At 40.0% G+C, this 20,153-nt stretch overlaps 1 protein-coding gene across 2 annotated transcripts in view; it reads left to right on the top strand.

Moving 5' to 3' along the window:
- Positions 1–20,153, top strand: part of TIAM2 (TIAM Rac1 associated GEF 2) — a 138,027-nt gene that overhangs the window by 83,110 nt on the left and 34,764 nt on the right. For both annotated transcript variants that reach the window (XM_080585238.1, XM_080585239.1), the window contains 4 exons: positions 2,334–2,435; positions 2,921–3,002; positions 3,909–4,001; positions 5,065–5,325. In XM_080585238.1, the coding sequence (XP_080441364.1) occupies positions 2,334–2,435; positions 2,921–3,002; positions 3,909–4,001; positions 5,065–5,325 (538 nt within the window). The remainder of the gene's footprint in view (positions 1–2,333; positions 2,436–2,920; positions 3,003–3,908; positions 4,002–5,064; positions 5,326–20,153) is intronic.

The raw sequence follows: 20,153 nt of genomic DNA on the forward strand, positions 1-20,153 counted from the left end.
ACAGAGGAGTAATGGGGACTGTTTGATTTAATGCCAGGAGATAAGACGTTGAAAACTGCTGTTGCAGTGGTTAACATCTGTGTTTGCTTCTTCAAGGGTCGTTTTTTGGCTTTTGATTAACGAAGTGCATGTTCTCCTTGAGAATTTCAAAGAGTGCATTATGTTTTGACAGTCAGTGCCAGAAATTTGAGGGGGATTGCAGTAGATCTTGGGACAGAAAATAGAATCACAGATGGAAAGTAGAATAGAAATACCAGTTTTAACTACCAACAAAAGACCACCACCTCCAGAGCATCACAACTTACCTGGCACCTTGGTCTTCATTTGTGTTAGTGGTTGAATTTGGCTCTGACTTCATGATTCAAATCAAATTACACAAACAAGCTCGTTGGAACAGCTAAATTTTCACACCCAAATCATGTTTTCCTATTTTCTAACAAGTGGTAAATATAGTTTATTCACTTCACAAGTAAAGAGAAAAAAATGGAGAAAAAAAAAGAGGATTTTTTTTTGTACATAGTCCCACTCTGTACAAAATCTATCTGTAGATTTTGGCATAGGTTAGTGTGAAATTTTAGGTGAGCTCATTCAACTGGCTTGAAGTTAATGAATTTTTAGGCTTCTAATGATGGAAAGGCACCAGTTTAATAGCTCTTTCCACATGATAGTGTTGTATAAATAAATAAAGAAAGGAATTATATAAGTTTCTAAAAATCTAGGATGTACTACGTGTTTTAAATCAAAATAAGCACACTCTTTGTAGTCAAGTCACAGTTAATCTACAAGACATCACTGAGAAGAAATTATCTTCTCATTACTCTTGTTAGTGGAGACTGCATCCTGGAGAAACAGTTTATTAGCTTAGTTTACTTCCTAAAAATTCACTGTACAGGTTAAAGGAATTTTATGAGATATTGTTTGACCAGCAGATGGCACAGTAGAGCTGAAACATTTGGAAATCATTAAGGTAACGTAGAAGACCATTGAAAGAGGAAATAAAATTTATATTTATAAAATTAAGTTGAAAAGGAAATTCCTTACCTCTCTTACTCCATCATTCCAAAATATTTGTAATTCTAAAGCTGGCTCTTAATTTTTTAATGTCTGTGTCACATGAAAATTTAGTTTTAAGTATTTTTTTTCTGAAACATTTTTCTGTGTTATTTTTTTTCTATTCTGTGTGTAAAGCTTTTCATAAGCATTCTCTAATGCTGAATACTTTCTATTAATCTATTCTGGTTCTTTTCCTTCTTACATTTTCATTCTGCTCTGAGGAGTGTAAGGAATCTTTCTTCTTAACAGAACATGTTTGAATGTTATGTGTATAAGGATAAATTTCAAAGGTTGTTTTTTTTCTTCATTCATGCTTTATGGGGTTTATACTTTTCTCATTTCTGTTTTCCATCTGAGTCTTTTGGATAGCACATATAGAAGAAATGTGCATTTGAATACGATTACTTAGGATACAGTACACATGCAACTCATAAACTGCTACACATAATAAAATGTTCAAGTAATTACTAGTTACTCAGTATATTTAGTTTTCATAAGCTGCAGAGATGTGTTAAAGAGGTTAAATAATCTGAACGTATGCAGTCATTCCTCCTTTTCCCTTTTTTAAGCAATGCTGCTGTATTAATATGTTAAAATAAAATGTTTTGTGCAGTGGTCTCACCAGCATCCTGATTTTTCAGAGATACTCCCATCAGAGGCTCGACACTTTCAGGCTAATATCCTTTGGGAATACTCCTATCTCCCTTTGACTTCCTGTTGATACAGGATTTGGGCTTTGACCTCATGTGGTGAAAAAAAATAGGTGAAACTCTCTGGTCGTAGATGAAACCCAGCAATAAAAATAAAATCCAATAAAGGCAAACCCTTAGGGAATCTGCTTCCCATCCCATCCCCTTTCCTAACAGCCCATGCATGCGTATACATTTTCTACATCAGAAGAAAAAGTTGCTGAGCAGAACTGAGTCATTGCAAGTAGTTACAGAAAAGGTTGTGAATGTAAGTTCAAAAGGACACAAAGCAGTTATAATATCTTTGGAAACATATAACAACATTCAGTTAATCTATTAGCAAAGACAAGGTGCTTATGAAAGAAGTTGGGAGGATTTTAAGGGAAAATGGAAATTGCACTTCAACATTATCTTCTCAGCAATGCAGCTAGTTTTGTTTATATCACAAAAATAGTAGTTAGAAAATTACTTGTTTAAAATTGCATGATTCCTAAAGGTGTGTGTGTGTGTGTATGTATCGCTTATTTGTCCTCTGGGATTCTGGAGATAAATAGCACATTCTAATACCCATTCTTTTCTTATATTCCTTAGATGAAACAGCTGGAGCCGAGACACTATGGTCTACAGCTCAGAAGACTGGTTGATGAAAATACTGAGTACAGTGCTCCTGAACCATATGAATACATAGTAGACCAGGAAAGTGTGATTCATTTTATATAAAGCTCCATGTTGTCTGTAGCTACAGTTAAATTATCACCTATGAATATGTGTGATTTAGATCTAAAATAAGGTTTTAAAGCTGTTCGTGGATTGCATTCTGCCATCCTTGTTCACACAGCTCATGCCTATGCAGACGTTCAGATGGCTAGGCACTACAAACACTCTCTTCAAGAGCTGTTTGGAGATTGAAGTGGGGCTTCTGGTACAGACACAAAGTGTCAGTCTTAACTCCAGGCTGGATTTTCTATGTTTAGTGTACTCTGTGTTTAGTCCCACTGATGCAGACGATGCTTGCAAAGTAACACAATTCTGTGTAAATATAGCAAGGTTTGGCTCTTTAATAATTTAAATGGTGTTGTATTTATTTCCCATAATGTATGTTTAGGCTTTGATGCTTGCAGTTTCATAATTTGATAACTTCTGCTGTTTTGTTTTTTGTTTTTGTTTTCTTTTTCCAACAGGTGTATGATGAAATAGAAATTTGTCCATTAAATGTTTATCACGTTCATCTTACAAAGACTGAAAACATAACTGATTTTGGTAAGTTTAACCAAAACATCTCTCAGGAATTCTTATTCTTCTCATTATCTACTTTCTCTTTTCAGGAGCTTTCTGTCTCTGAGAGCAGGCAGAGCCATCCTTCACAATACATGAGTCTGCAAAGGACCCATAGCATTATAATGAAGTCTCAAATTGGTTGTTTTACATTGGCAAATACATTTCTTATTTCTCCATTTGGGAAGGGCCTGTTTTCTGTTCTGATGCGTTAGCCAAATAGTTCAAGTGCAGAATTATCAGAATATGCCAGCTATGCTGAAATTAATACTATCAGCCATGGTCAAGGTCTGCCCTTTTTTTGGTAGTAGGATCCACTGTTGTCATAGGGTCAACGGGTTATCCTTTGGTATAAATTCTGACAGACTTTTTATTTACAGGAGGCGTTTGTGGCTAAGAATATATATATACCTTGCAAAGGTATCTTTGTAAGGTAGCTCTGTGCTTTTCTTTAGCTGTATGTTTGTTGGTATGAATGATATTTTTGGGGGGTAACATATTGGTCTGTATGGATTTGCTGCTCTCTAGTTTGGATTTCCAGTTTTTGGAAATGTTTAAAACAACTATGTGTCTGATGGACACATTATAGAACTCATACCATAATGATGAGCTGTGTTATTGAAATGTCCTGTGGGGCTAAGATAGAAACATTTTTTTTTTGAAATGTGATTTATCATTTTACAGCACAGCATGATATTTCCTGAATGTTGAAATGTCCTGTTAAGTTTAGCTGTCCTTACAATCACTCAGAAACTATGTGATAATTTTTCTGTGATCTGTGAGTGTTCTCATGAGAATTGTCAACTTGCTGATTATGTAAAGTCTACTAAATGCACAAAATAAGAGTTATTTCAGAGAAAGTTTATTTGATTTAGACCTCTTCTACTTCAGGTTTTGCAGTCACAGCTCAAGTTGATGAAAATCAGCATCTCACCCATATATTTGTAAGCGATGTTCTCCCTGATGGGCTCGCATACAAGGAAGGTATGTATCATATTGATGCTTAACACTGCATTTCATTATCATTTTAAATTCACATACATGAAGGAGCTTTAGTACTGCTGTCTGAAATGGTTCTTGGCTTTTACTATGCATAGCTTTCTTTCCTTAAAACCATGGAAAATATGTGATATTGGGAAAGATAATGTACACAGAGTAACTGAATTATCCTTCCAATATAGTGGGGAGAGTTCTTGTTCACTCTTGGAGACAAATTTTGCATTCAGCAATCCAACCAAGTGCTTTTGCATGAAGAAACAAGCTGGAGGAAGAATTCATCTCACACTGGGGAACCGCATGGGCTTGGTCAGTCTCCAAGACCCATCACTTCCACTTTTGCTGACAGTGAAAAGTAGCCTCCCTCCCCCAAATAGTTTTCTGCATACATTTCCCTGGGCAACTTCTCTACTACAGTGCTCAGAAACAATGTTTCTTTTCAGCAGGATTGTGTTTGTTCTGCTCTCTGAAAAATAGAGATACAAAAACATAAAGCATAGACAGAAAGTTTCAGTAGCTACCTGAGGATAATGACCACGTGATTGCTGCTAACCTTGAAAGACAGCAGTTGCCACTGTTTAGATTTATACAAAAGCTAATGAAGACTCCATCTGTTATTATTCCAGTTTAGCATGAATGATTTGATCTGCGTGACTAGTTTCTTGTTCTTCTCAGAGTGGGATAATGCTATTTGTATTAATGCGCTGTATGCTGATGGGCCGTCTTTTGAAATGAATTCAGGGTATCTGAGTCATGAAAGGTGCTTCTATTCTGATCTTTTCAAAAGATGTGCTCCCCTCCCACCCCAAAAATCCTCTTTAGAAATAAACAACTTAATTGTAGTAGTATCAAAGTAAACATGAAGTCAAACTGTATAATTATAACATATATAAAACTCCCATCAGTTCTAACAGATTTATGGAAAACAAAAATAAAAGGTGAAGCAGCGTTAAGTTTGGTTTGTGACCCTTTCCATTTTATGTTCCCTCCTTTTTCTTTCTTTCGTTCTTTTTTTTTTTCTTCCCTTTTCTTTCCTTTCACATGCTCCCAGGGCTACGAGTAGGCAATGAAATCCTAAGCATAAATGGAGAAGCTGTGTCTGATCTTGACCTCAGGCAGATGGAGCTATTGTTTTTGGAGAGAAGCGTAATGCTCACTCTGAGAATGAGCCATTGCGGAACTCTGCAACCCTTGTGTGCATCCTGGTCAGATGGTGACATTTCAAGGGATCCAAAAAGTTTGTTGCCCCCTCCAAACCAGTCACAGCTCCTGGAAGAGTTTCTAGATAACTTCAGAAAGAACACAGCAAATGGTAAGGAGTTGACAACAATTTATTTAAGTCTAATTTATGTTTACATTTTTGCTTATGCTTCAGTGAGAAACCCAAATGCAAACCAGTGAAGTTCCATTTATGCTTCATATCTGTCTGTTATTTCATTATTTTCTAGAAAGTAGAAATGGAATGGGATATGATTATTTCTGCAGGAAGATTACATTCTTTAAATGCATTTGGCTGCACCATCCAGTATTAACGGCACAGTTCTGTGTGATATTGGGTATTTCCACTACATCCATTTCCTGGGCATTAGTGGTTGAAGTGATGGGATGGCTTTCAGAGACAGAAGTATTGCTCTGTGTTTAGAGTGCTTTTTACGTATGCTAAAGTGCTATGTACATTAAGGGTACCTTAAATGCAGTAATCATTATCACCTCAGAAAGGAGTCCTTGAGCTCTGCTGCTACCCAAAGATACTACCTCTAGCACATTCCAGTTGAATACAGCCTCTCACTGTGTGGAGGAAAGCCTAAGAAAACAGCTTTCACAGAGGTTGTTTTGCTGCCATACCCGCTCATATTTCTTATTCAGTGCAAACCACTGTACTAAACATCAAATGGAGTGCCATGTCTGGGTTAGATTGTGATGGTGCGTGAGGAGCAATGTAGGTCTCTGCGGTAAGGACTGCCCCTGGCCCTGCCAGCCCCAAGGAAGGTGCCAGTGCTCACTGCTGGGTTGCCTTTCCAGCTGGAAGTAGGAGGTGGCACATCAAGGGGCACAGCCATGCTGGGCAGAGGAAAGCCATGGTTACCCTTCCTCTTCCTGGGGCAGAGGATCCTACACAGGATCTGTGAGGAGGTGTGTGACAGGCTGCAGGTAAAGTTGGCCACCTCCAGCGGCCTTCATAGCTGGGCCTCCGAGCCAGGGGGACGTGAGAGACTGATAACATGCAAAGCTATCAGTGTCCTTAAGCAAGCCTCAGTGACAAAAAGATGAAGACCCACTGCTATGGAATTGCTGTAAGCTGTTTAACTCAAGAAAAACCTTTGCATCCTTTCCATTAACACTCACAGCTGCAGCGTGCAGTCCGCTGCTGCACTGGCCTGTGGCAGACAGGCCCATGCATAGGGAGCATGCTGAGAGGGGGACCATTCTGGGGGTTTTGATGTGTCCTGGGTGAGAGGTGTGTGTGTGCTTCAGTAAGAGAGATTTTGTGCTGTGCATTTACAAAGCACTGTGGAGTGATCCAGCTTGTTTCAGCTGACCTTACTTCATGTGAGAAACACATCTTGTAATGTTAGAATACATGTAAATACCTGTCTGAAACAGGAGGGATTTGGGAATTTGCTCCCCATCTCTCCCATGCCTTGTCTGTCTTTCAAACAAGATTCAAGCAAATTAAACTCGTTTCTTGAATGAAAAAGGTGCAATTTCCTCATTGCACCTCTGGGGGATGCTAGTAAAATTCTGCAGGAAAGCTAGCAAGAGTGCACTGTTGTGTAAGGGAGAGCCATAAGAGGTGCAAAAAAGGATCTCTGCGTTTCATATATAATTATGGTAGCAAGTGTTTCCTGATTGGAATTTTTTGTAATTAAAAATGGGAGGAAAAAAAAAAGAATCACATAGGAGAAGTTGTTAGAATGGATTTAATTATAAAGTAATTTTATTAGGTCATCTTTTGAAATTAAAAGAAATCTGAATACAAGATCTGTGATACAGTAAGTAGCATCTCTCTCAGGGGCCTTAGTTCAATTTAAAATGCCATTAAATTGACTAGTAGCACATAAAAGTTAGTGTTATAAAACAAAAATTATGATAGAGCTAATTAATTACATAATTATACCAGCACTATCATTCAGCTTATTGGCTTGATATCATAAGCCAGCATTACCTGGAGTATTTGGTATAATAAATGTATGTGTCCATTCACTAGGCTCGTCATTCCTTGGGGATAAATTTGCAACCTGTTCAAATAGTCCATTATATTAGGATATTACTGGAGTATGTATTATACTCTGAGCACTAGCGTATAAAGGGACATAGCATGTTTGCTTTCCTGCTTAAAAGCAGTGAAAGAAGATTTATTTTATTCAGAAAAGGAACAAATAGTTCTAACTTAAGCTTCGTGAGAAGGCCTTCCATGTTTATTGAATTACCAAGTATCAGTGCTTAGTGTCTGATCTCCTGATCAGGTTCAAATGGAAACAGAAGAAAATGACGTTGCTTTGAATTAAGAGATCATCTTAAAGGGTTTAACTGTTCTGTGTTCTTTGTACTTACTCAGAAATTCAATAAGATTTTAGATAAGAAGAGGGGATATTTAATAATCTTAGCAGGGATTTGGAGGCCAGGAACTTCTGAATTCTCATACATTTTTTGATATTGTTCCGTCTCCTTTGATACAGTTGAGCAAGTCACTCTTAAGACCACAGTTTTCAGAAATAGTTTCTGGTATTCGTGCATCCATTTTGAGCAGTGCCTTTGAAAGTCAGTCAGTGCCAACAGAGGTGGACCTTTTTTAAAAAATCAAGCACAATTTATCTCAAGGTACATACCTGGAATTAAAAGCCTTACTGTTTCTGCTGTCACCTTCTTGTCTAACCCTCCCCTCCCCACCTCCCACCCCGCCAAAAAAAATCAAAAAAAAGCAAAAAAACTAATGATATTTATATTTCTAGAATTCTCTGAGGATTAATAAGCTAAAATTAACAGACTGCTTGGAAAATGGAAATTTTTAGGGCTCGGAGAGTCATATGGTAATACCCTGCCTGGTGCCTGCAACAACCAACCAAATGCAAAACAGAATTTATTTTAAATCTCTGGCTTCATATAATTTGGGTGGAAATAGTTTGTCCACAGTTGTTTACAGTTTTGTGACTGCTTAGCATAACCCTGATGAATGCCTTTTCCTACATACCCTGCTGTGCTGAGGATACCCAATTATACCTCTTGCCAAACTTTGGCAGCTTTTACTATACAGAAGGGAAGTGATTGACTTTTTCCAAAGCCACTAACTCTGCCACTCCTAAAAACCATTCCCAGTGAAATTTTTTGTCAGAGTGATTCATTTTCTCCAAGAGGTTGCCATACCCTTGTAGCTGTACTTTGGACCTGCCTGCAGTCATATCATTTGACCTTCCACATGGCAACGCTGTATGCTTGCTGCTTAGCCATTTGGCTGGTAGTAAGCTTATCCTGGAAAAGAAATGAGGTGAAATACTTTTAAAAACATATTCGTAAATGTGGAAAACCAAATAACAGAGCTGCTAAATTTGCTCCAAACTCCAGTGCTAAGCAAATAAGGCAAATATTTGTATAGAAGAAAAAAATAAAGAAAGAGGGAATTGGGGTAGAATTCTTACAACTGTGGAGGGAAAAATGCCTCATTTTAAGATGGCGTGGGGAGTTGAGGAATAAACAGCAGAGAAAGGACGAGAATTGAAAACTGCATTTTCAGGGCGGCCCCGTGTGGGTTAGTGGTATATCTATAGAGTGCTGAAGCAGGAGGCAGAAGCTTTAGTAGGTGTGAAAACCCATGGCAGTGTGCAAGTTGCTGTCAGAGTTGGACTTTTTTTTTTTTTTTTTCCCCAGCAAGTGGGTTTGTGCCAAATAAGCTGTCATTTCTGGGTAGCTGACACTGTTGAAATCAACCCTAACTTGTAAATAGTTCTGACTTAAAAGGAAAAAAAAAAGTGGGAGATAGCAGTTTGGATATGCTTTAACAAATTTCCACGAGGAAAAGTTTTTATCTGGGAGGGTCAGAGATCTAAGAGGCAAAGAAACAACAAAAATCACATAAAAACGGACAGTTTTTCTTCGTTTACCATTGTACTCATCATCTCTGGGGCAAGGCACCCTTAGAGAGGCCTGGGTTGTTCCCTGCCCATCCTTCTGGAGGTGCTGTGCCACCAGCAGCACAGGCAAACCAACAGTGGCCGTGGCTGCAAAGGGGAAGGCTTGCTCCTCCTCCTCCTTCTCCCTGGGCCCATCCGTCCAGCCCCCAGCACTGGTCCCACCCCTGTGCTGGCAGTGGCACTTGCTGAAGCCTTTGACGAAGCTAGTTCAGGAGAAAGCTTCTCTCTCTCTTTTTTTTTTTTTCTTTTTTTTTCTTTTTTCTGCAAACTCAGTGAGTTGAACTGGCGGGTGCAGAGGTCTGACCAGGGTCGAGTCAGGTAAGCAGCAGGACCTGCAGCTGGGAGCAGGGAAAGCACGGGAGACAGAGCTGGTTGCAAGGAGCGCTGCTTTTGGAGGCCGCAAGCTCTTTTTCGGATGACCTTCCCTCAGAGCACCTCTCATCGTTTTGGAGCATGGGTTTTGCCTTATGCTTTCCCACCACTTGCGCTGATCCCCAGGCAGCAGGTTAGCATGGATACACCTGTTTGTGTTACCCCACATGAAGCTGTTTCACGTTGTATAAAGCATGACTGGAGTCAGAGAGTCAGGCTTTGTGCAGTTTGACAGGTAGCTGGGACGTGCTGGAGAGGAGCGATGACGATTCAGCACCTCATCTACTAAATATCTACCAGATATTTATGCAGAATGTAACTGTTTCAGGAGGAGGATCGGTGGCTTGAACACTCACATGGAAAGTGGCTCTTCTCTTTCCAAGGAAATAAATGACTTCTGATTTTAACCTTCAAAATCACGCCTAGAAGCACAGCACATCATTTGGCCACAAGTCTGATTTCAGCATACCTAAATCCTTCTTAGAAATGTGGTAGCAATAACAGTTGGATTGCTGTCAATCCCAGGGTGCTTACTATTTCAAATACATTTTTGCTGGATGGTTTAGGTGCCTCTGTAAAGCTCAGTTGCAAACCACAACTTCTCCAGAAAGCCTTGCTCCATCCGTCAGGTGCTGTCAAGCCTAGGGAGGAAAGGGCAGAGGTTGGTTCCACAGCCAGCCAGTTGTGCTCATGTCATGGTGTGAGCCTTGCCGTGTAACACAGGAACAGTCCCCGCATGCTCTTCCAGTCCCATCTAATTTGGAAAGACCTGCAAGTCCCTTCTTAAAAAATAAGGGAAAGTCAGAAGGAAAGCAAAGGTAACTTGCTGCCTGCAATAGCAAACACCGGCTCCCACTGCCCCGCTTGTTGCTTTTTGTCCATTGCTTTTAAAGCGGTTCATAAGCCACTTTTAAGCTAAAGTTCAAAGCATTTTGCAAACAAAAGTAAAACTAAATTGAAAAACATTTCTAAATAAGCTCTTCTTTGCAAATCACATCCTGTTTGTTTGCCGAGCTGCTGTTTCAATGTCAAATTCACTTCATCTTGCTGTGGGACGTGATCTTCATGGTGCTGTGAGGCTCTGTGTGTGTGAGGAATAAAAGCAGTTTATTTTTATTCTTTCAGAGGAAGCTCTTTTGAGCTCTGAGGAGGTGAATATTGCTTTTTATCTTCCTGAGGACTCCCACAGCCCTGTTATAGATATGGGTCCTCATCTGTGAGGAAGGCGTGCTAGTTTTTCAGGTTCCTACACATTGCTGGCTCTTGCCTGGTGGCTCCAGTACCAGATACCTAGTGGCTTTGCATGGCGTGAGGCAACATGCTAGAAGACCAGTGTCACGTCCCAGCATGGCCATGTAGCTGTCTATGCAGCATGACTGGTTATCTATGTGAAGATCTATGACTTGGGGTTTCTCTCTTCACTCGTCACTCTGTGTAGTTGAGCAGGAAGCGATGTAAGTGTGAGAGAACATGCCGTGGCTGGTTGTCAAGGAGAGCTCAGAGATGGAGGGGTATGTTTGAAATAGCCTTGGATAACTGTGTTATGTTGGCTTCCACTGCAACTGCTTTTGTGCCATTAATGCAAATATCCTGGTGCTGTGCTCTGGTGCATCATTGGGAAAAGATCAGTCGTGGCCCTGGGCAACACCTGGGACTATAACGATGTAGCAGTTAATTCAAAGAAAGCATTTGCCTCCTCGTAGGAGCACTTGTTGCCTACTGCATGTTGTGTAATACAGAATGTTTCCCAAGAGCGGTGGTTTAATGAGCTCTTACTGGTACTTGACAAACTGTCCTGTTTGCTTCCTGCTAGATGTGCATGTTGCAAATGAAAAGATTGTTTATGCTGTAAAATGGGACATCCTTAACTGCTCTTCGTTGTGCTTTTCTACTGAGAGAGCATTCTGTTCTGCTTTGCTAAGTGCTGCTATGATATAATCCCTGTGAAGTCAGTGTCCCAAAGTTATGTTTTTCCTGATGTAAACTCCATTAAACCCCATGGAACTGCACATTCTGGCTCAGTGACAACACGTAGGCATAAATCATGACATTGCCCATCCTACTGAATCCTGTAGAGTGACAATACAGACAACAGGGAGATTTATTAATAATGATAGAGTTAGAGAGGCATCCACATATAGACTACTGCCTTTGGCACGTTTAAAACACATCAAACAGCAGATGGTGTTGTGTGTTTCATAGAGGTAAGGTAGGTTGAGTAATTATAAAAAAAAACTGTTTAAGCTAGCCACAAATTCTTGCTAAACTATTTACTTCTTCTTTTTCACTTTTTACTGCCTGTTTTCTTTACTTTTGTGATTTAGATGGAGGAGAAAATGTACCTCTAAGGTGTTGCACTTGGCCAGCTCCATTTGCTTTCCATCTCTCCTGAGAGCAAATGACCTCTGAGAATGGCCAAAGCTGTCCCGTGTAAGCAAACCCACAGTAGCAGCAGAAGCCAGGAGGGGAGGTGTTGGCAGCAGCCCTGCGTGTCCTGCAGCCCCAGCCTGGAAGACCTAAAGGCAGCTGTGGGCTGCAGCCTTTGCTGATACTTGTAGAGAATGGTGGCCAACCAAAAATGCTGTGTTTTCCTCTGTACCACAGTCACGCATCACCAGTTGTTGAAATGGAATAGAAGGGTGATGTGCTAGACACAGCTAACACTGGCCTCTTCTAAGAGGGCATTTAGAAATATGCACTTAGGAAATGCATGTATTCAGGTAACAATTCGAGGAGCCAGTGTGAAGTGTTAATCTTAAAACCAAAAAGCCTGAATAGTTGTCTGAATGGCAGATACTTGGACAGAGAAAGTTTAGCAAGTTAAATAACCCTATAAAAACATATCATTGAAATGCAGGGGGTAATCAGGCATTGCTACAGAAGCGTAGGCAGTGATTTCCTATTATGTTGGTAATTTGTATCTCCTATAGATTACTGAATTAGCAAATGAGTCGAATTACTTTGTTTCATGATGAGCAGTTAACCAACAAAGGAACTCCCAAGGGTTCTAAAGGACTCTGCTCTAACTTCAAAATGGATGTTTCTGCAGATATTTGAGAGGAAAAAAAAGAAAAAAGAAAAGAGCATAAAGCAGCCTACAGAAAGTCGCACTTGCAGAAGTAGGTGGCTTACTGGAGCTAAGCCACTGTTAGTATGTGGCCCAACATGCCTTAAGCTTTATGAGACAAGAATATTTGCATGAACATACTGGATTTTTCTAAACATGAAACTGTGGAATGTTTAAAGAAGAAGCATCACTTTCCTCGCTGAAGGATAGAGAACAAAGGTCCTACTTGAGCATTTCAGACTCTTGCCAGAAGTGAGCTTCTCTTTATCTAGGCTGTATCAGATCTGTAAAAAGAAGCCTGGTTGTGTTGTTCTTCAGCAAGCATATAGAGCACCTGCTGATGTTTCACAGCTTGCTCCCTGAAACCAAAACATCTGGACAAGAGGGGCCACGAGTAGAACCTCCTTGTCTGGCCAGTCACTGCATGTCTTGTTTGGCAACAATTAGTCTTGTCAGTGACAGGCATCTTTTAATTCTGGTTTGAACCCTATCTGAGAAGACTGATGTTATGACAGCTGCATTATAATTTTCTTTCAAGATATAATAGCGTGAATGAATTCCTGAATGAAGTTTCTAGCTACACCAAAGAGTCAGTTGTTACAGCCATGAAGCTAAGCTGAGAACAAGCCTTCCAGCTAGTCTTAGAATAAGTTACAAAATACTTCGGACAACGAAGTGATAAAAGCCCATGTATCTTGAAGAAAGAAAATTTTTCTGAATGTGAAAATCCCATACGTTTTTTGTGTTTCTCTAAGATGTTCATTTTCTAGAACTGGAGTTTCTCCATAGTTTACTAATATTAGTACAGTGAAGTGATGTTAATTTAGCAAGAATTTGAGCTAGTTCGTATCTGCAGTTATGTCAAAAGCTTTCTGAAGAACTTGAAAATTTCCTAAACAAAAAGAGGAAGAAGTTTTTGAATTGGTAATAAATTGTGTATGTCACTACCTTTTGAATTGTTAGTTAAAGCAGCATAAAAGCTATAAACCACTGCACAGATAATAACTACAGTTATTGCCCACAAATTGTTTTCGATTCTTTCCAGCAAGAGTCTGCGTGGCTAAGTAGTAATACTTGCCTGTGAGTACCAACTGCAGGGAAACAACTGAACTGGCACTGTGCTATAGTTAAACACTTATCTCTTTTCTGTAATTTTAACTGGAATTTATGTAACATGAATACTCCCATAATTCTGTGAAACTTAACTGGAAATTAATAAGAATCTACAGTTAGGATATGTGGTGCCTGAATGCTGACCTTAGCAAATGAGTCAAATTACTTTGTTTCATGATGAACAGAACCAAGGAACTCCCAGGGGTTCTGAAGGACTCTACTCTAGCTTCAAAATGGAAGCACTCATTTGGGTGGGTGGGAGGCTGGAGAGCAGCCCCACGGAAAGGGATCTGGGGTTCTGGTCGATGGCAAATTGAATCTGAGTCAGAGTGTGCCCTTGGGAGCCAGGAGGGCCAACCGTGTCCTGGGGTGCATCAGGCATGGCATTGCTAGTCAGTCAAGGGAGGGGATTGTTCCACTCTGCTCTGTGAAAGGTCTAGAGAGGAAGTATGAGGAGCAGCTGAGGTGCCTTGGTTTGCTCAGCCCAGAGCAGAGCAGGCCGAGGGGAGGCCTCACGGCGGCCTGCAGCTCCCTCACGAGGGGAGCGGAGGGGCAGGCGCTGAGCTCTGCTCTCTGGGGACAGCGACAGGACCCGAGGGAACGGCATGGAGCTGGGACAGGGGAGGGTCAGGCTGGGTGTGAGGGAAAGGTTCTGCACCCAGAGGGTGGTCGGGCACTGGGACAGGCTCCCCAGGGCAGTGGTCACGGCACCGAGCCTGCCAGAGTTCAAGAAGCGTTTGGACAATGCTCTCAGACACAGGGTCTGATTTTTGGGTGGTCTCGTGTGGACCCACAAGTTGGACTTGAAGTTCTTTGTGTGAGTCCCTTTCAGCTTGGGATATTCTATGATCCTTTGACTACATACTTCAGTTTTTTGCCTAGGTTCACAGAGAACCATAATAATAATAATAATAATAATAAAATAATAAATCTGAGAAATCTGAATCAAATTGCACCAGCTTTCAGCTTGAAGTGGTGGAGGGCATGATGTATTTCAGTGGATGTTTCACAACAATGTTGTTTACCTACCTGCCTTTCCTTGTATCTGTTTCCTTAGTGAAGAAACTACGTAGAGAAAGCTTTTGGTTTAGAAAATAAATGTTTCTGTAACAAGTCATTGTGCTGAGGCTTGTACAAAGGAGTGAAATTTTATATTTATTTATTTATTTATTTTCCTGCTAGGACATGCAGAGGAACTAGATCAATGGGTTGAGGTAAATTAGGACCTTTCAGTGGAGTCTTCCAAGGTGGAAATAAGCATTCCACATGCCACTTTTTCTGGGACATTGTTGTATTATGGGTTGTGAATTTTTTTCAACTGACTCATCACCAAGTCTATAATCATCTGTCTCTGGCCAAAGAGGGTTTAGAGAGTTTAGACCTGCTTTCATATGAGATCCTTAAAGCACAGTCTGCTTCCAAATGCTTCTTGATCCTTCCAGACCTGGGCCTTCACAATGTCAGCTCCAGTGTCCTCTTGCATCACAGCTCTACCAAACCTTCCTACCTAGTGTTATCCACACACCTCATCTAGACCCTTCTCACTTATACTAGCAATTTCTCCAGTGCAAATAACCATTGTGGAACAGGTACTGAACCTTTCACAGGAACCTGTTTTCTCCTCCCAGGGCAATCTTGTTTTTCTCATTCCTGACTGCAGTTACAGTGCTGTTTGCAACATAGACAGAAATATAAAGGACTGAACAAATAACATGAGCTCTGTCTTGGATGCCAGCGGCTGAGAGCCCCTTCCGTGCTGGTCCCAGGAGAGAACATGAGCCAAAGAACTGAAAGGTCTGATCCTGACATAAGCAAGACATATGAGTTATTCATAACTGAGTCAGTGAACCCAGAAACCTTCATATCTCTCCTGCAAAACTTGGATGCCTTCTTGAACAAAGATTGTGAGAACATCTCTTGAAAGACGTTTTATAAATTCCTTAGGATCAACTGTTACTTTTTGAAAGATATTTCTTGAGGTCTTTCAGAAAGGAAAATGATACAGAAGGAAATACTTACATACCTATCTTTTAACTTCATTACAAAAGAGTAAATAAATACACTGTTGAAAACCTGAAATATATCTAGTTGTATCAGACCAAGAGAAATAAGCACATGCATGCTACCTGCCAGGCTGAGCTGTTTAACTGAGGTTATGAGTACTGGTCTCTAAGGGAGCATTTTTAGAGTTCAACACACTGATATTTCGTGTTTCTAGGCAATGCTGGAATGCCTCACCAACCACTCCCTGGTTTTCAGTAAGTCTAAAGGAATTAAGACCACCAAGACTTTGTACCTTTCTGAGATTTGGCTCAGGTTTTAGTATTATTTGCACCAGGGGTTTTGGAAATGTTTGTTACCTTCTCTTGGAAACTTACTTTTCTCTTGATAGTAACATTGGCTAGAAGTATATGGGAACCGCAAACTTACTGTAATTAACTGATCAGTCTGGAGAATTCACACAACAATGAAGTATGCAACTTTCCATACACCTGGCTTAAGTTTATTGCCCAAATATAATTTCTCATTTCCATACTAACCTTGAAGCCATGTTATGGAAACTCTCTGTAGTGGAAGTCTACAGATTGAGAATATCCTGCATGCTAAAGGTTGGCTTTGTTATGTGTTACTGGCAGTTTTTAGAGCAGTAAGGAATTAGTGAAAATATTGAACACATTATTTCCTAGAAGATAGACTGGACCTCATATTCTCATAATTATGGATCCTAATTTTTTGAGCTTATAATTCATATTGGAATTCTCAGATATAAGTCACCACCCGGGTTATTGCTGTTTTGCAACCTATATCTGAAATTGACAGTACCAGTGTTTAAAAATGCTGTTCATTGCTCTGCTCAGAGATCTGGGTATCTGTCTTTTACAGCCTAGACCAAGGCCATCATAATTGGTTGAAGCTGTGCGTGCATGCATGTTTTTATATCTGAAACATCTATCTACTGCAGTCAAGAGGACAGGAAATGAGAGCACCATTTCCCTCCCATGTGCCAGAGAGATACAACCATGATTAAGATCAGTTTGCAGCAGAGAAACAACTAGAGTTAATAAAGAACATCTAAGCTGGAATCAGCAAGTGACTGGCGTGCAAGACAACCATTGGCAACAGAGTTTCTACACCTATGCGCGCTTGTGCTAGAAGCATTGTCTTAGTCATAAATGCTCTTTGCCCAGATCTTTATACACCAACACTAATGAAACAAAAGTACTTCTTGTGCTCTACTGCACAGAGGCTTCTGGCTATCTATTTTCCTGCATAACTGCATTTAGCTATATACATACTATTTGTGTTACGTTAGTGACCAAGGAACATAGGATAGGAAGGAGTTCCCAAACTCACTGAGTCCAGTCCTCTGCTAGTCAAGGCTTTCAACAGCCTTATTCATACAATATTCCTATTTCATTTTAAAATAGGATAAACTGTTTTCATCCTTTGCTCCTGGGTAAGCCTGTTTCAGAAATTCATTTGTGTGATGGTTAAAAGCCAATCTTATTATTGCACTGGCATATTCCTGATCAGTGTTATAACTGATCGGCCTCTGTGGGCCTTGACCTTTGCTTAGGTAGCTTTAGCTCAAAGCTTGATGTTTTTACCCTCTTCTCCACACAACCACGCTTTTTGCTTTTTCATATTTCCAACTGATGAGCTGCAGCTTGTAGAAGGAATTGTTCTCCTTAGTCCCTGAAACTTTGTCCTGTGTGATTTCATTCTGGGACTGCGGCTCTGTGTTCAAGGTCATCCTGCATCTTCTGTGTGGTAGTCCAGTCATGCTCTTAATTAATGGTATGCATCAACTTTGAATGATCAGTGTATTTAATCAGAGTAATTCCTGTTGTGCTTTCTGTGCTGAGACAAATAACGAAAATATCAAGTAAAATTGGTCACCAAACTCACCTTGGAAGAAATCCACCAGTAGCCTGTCCCAGACCTAGAAGCTCTTTCAAGCCAATCTATTGCTGTCTTCCCTGTTAGCCACTTCTGCCTTGTTTTAATTACTATATTTTTCCATTTTAGCAAATAATTTCCCTTGGGATATTATAAAGCTGTCTTTTTTTAAAAGTAAGGTTCTGGAACATTAGATGTATCCTATGTTATTTGTTTTTTAAAGTATCTATTATCAAAGACAGATGTCAGGTTAGTTTGATGCAGTCTGTTTAACCATACCTCATGTATATGGTATCCCATTAATCTCCACATTTTTAATTTTTTTCCTTTAACATTTGATTTTGAAAGCCTTTGGTTACTATGAAGGCCATAGATCTGCCACCTCCTACAAATAGACTCCCTCAATATTTTCACCCCTTCTTTAAACATAGGTATTACTTGTTATTCACAAGATGCATAGCATCATCCCGGCTTCCCTATTTTTAGTTGGATCAGTACTAAAATTCTTTCTCTTGTGTTTCAATTTCATACACCAGGTTTTAATTGTTGTGGGATAAAGAAAGTTTAGCCCTCTGCTGGGCATGAGTGCAGCTCAGTTTGCACCCACCTCAGATGTGGTCATTTTCTAGTCACTGTTTCCTTTCCTGCCTTACTCTTTCCAGCTGAAGATAGACAGATTTCAGCCTGGGCCACTTGTGTCCTATATGACTAGCTTTACCATGAGCTATAGAGTCTGAATCTGTGCGTTGTAGTGAATATTTGTTGATGCTGTAAGTGGATCAGATGGAGCTGGAGACACCAGGAAGGACTGGCAGCTATTAGCTGTTAATCAAGGAACTTACCTTAGCTGAGGCATACCCAAGTTCAGTTTCCTTGCCTGAAGCTGACAGAGCAGCAGACTTCATCTCTCTCTCCTACATCATGGATGAATATCCTGATGTCAAGCTATTTCTTTTTGCCCTGCGGTGTTTCTTTCTCAGCATTTTGGCAATAAATAAATAAATAAATAAAATAGCGTAATGTAAAAGAACATGGTTTCATTTTGATAGAAAGTAAAATAGTTTTGAAATCTCAGAAATGTGGCAAAATGGAAAAACAATTTTCCATATTGGTGTAGGAGATATATGTATATATATGTATGTATTTTGTTACCAAGGTCAGGACTGCCTGTGCCTGTCATAGTGTCAAAACTACTTGCAGAGAGTGGTTATCAAGTGATGCACAGAAGTGCTGCTGCCAAGAGCTGAAAATGATGCCCCTGCAACACTCTTAGTATGTCTTGGAGTAAGAGACTGCTGTGATGTCTTCTGCTGTAGATGTGGAAGGAATTTTTTATTTGATTTATTGTTGTTACTAGAGTGGCAGATGGAAACACACCCTCTTTTTGTAGTTTGAAAAGGGGGTGGTTAACCACCTACATAGTGCTTGACATTTGATAACACTTGACATGCCTGATATGAGGATTTGACGTTTTTGAAATTGGTGAGAAAAATCTAAAACAGAACAAATTCCGAAGTATTGGGAAAAAAAAGGGATTATAAATGAAAGAAGATTCTCAGTTCCTACTTCCTTTGTTTGCAATGAGTGCTGAAGTGGTAAGAGCTGCACTGACTAGAAAGTAATTATGGTTTCTTTGTTAATTAAACAGAAAAAGGAGATCAGTGACTTTTGCATTTGTTGATGACTTCTTTATGGTAAACGAGTTGTCGGATGGTCGATGTTGATGTTTTCCAGTTGATTTCCTTTGGTTTCTTGGCTGGGATTGTAGCACAGATTATTATTGTCTCGCACATCTGTTGAAGGATGTATTTCCATTGTACCTCATCGCTCACAAACATTTGAATGTCTTCCATATTGACCACTTGTACGTGCATCACCACAGAGATGTGGAAAAGACATTTCTGTAGGCGTACAAAGCTCTTGGATGTGCTGTATGTGTTTATCTTTCTCAGTGATTGTCCCATCTGTGCACTCTGTGCCTACTTCAAACTGAATAATTAGTAGTGAGGAGCATGACTTAGGAAGTACCCTTTCTTTCAGCTTTTAGTGGTTACATTAACACTTCTTTCTTTTCACTGTATCTGTTGAATGATACTGAGTTGTGTATCTGCCTGCCAGCAAGACACAATGTTGCAGGAGTAATGGCATTAGGGAGGAGATTTAATCAGAACATTTGCATTTATTGGTCCAAACCCTGAAACACACACCACACCTTCTCCTTTGGCGATGACTCTCCTTTGGTAGCTGAAAGTGCTGAGCATGTTCTTAGTGCTGTTCATTCATTGTTAAAAACTAAGCATAAAGCTTGGTACACGTCATATGATTTAACCTTTTCACACAATGGCATTTTGTCCCTGTACTTTTCCGAGGGTTTTATCATTTATCTGGGGTTGCTACTTTCCTTGCTCACAGCAAGCTGACTTTGCATTTAACATCTGGAGACACTCTGGTTTGCTAAATAAGAAGCAGCTATCTGCTTCTGAGGATGCTGTCCTTCCCAGATGGAAGCGATATACATTTCCACTCACCATGGATGAGTGTGTATGTGTGTGAACAGGA

The sequence above is a fragment of the Anser brachyrhynchus genome, assembly GCF_964034855.1.
Source record: "Anser brachyrhynchus genome assembly, chromosome: 3".
NCBI classification, from domain to species: Eukaryota; Metazoa; Chordata; class Aves; order Anseriformes; family Anatidae; genus Anser; species Anser brachyrhynchus.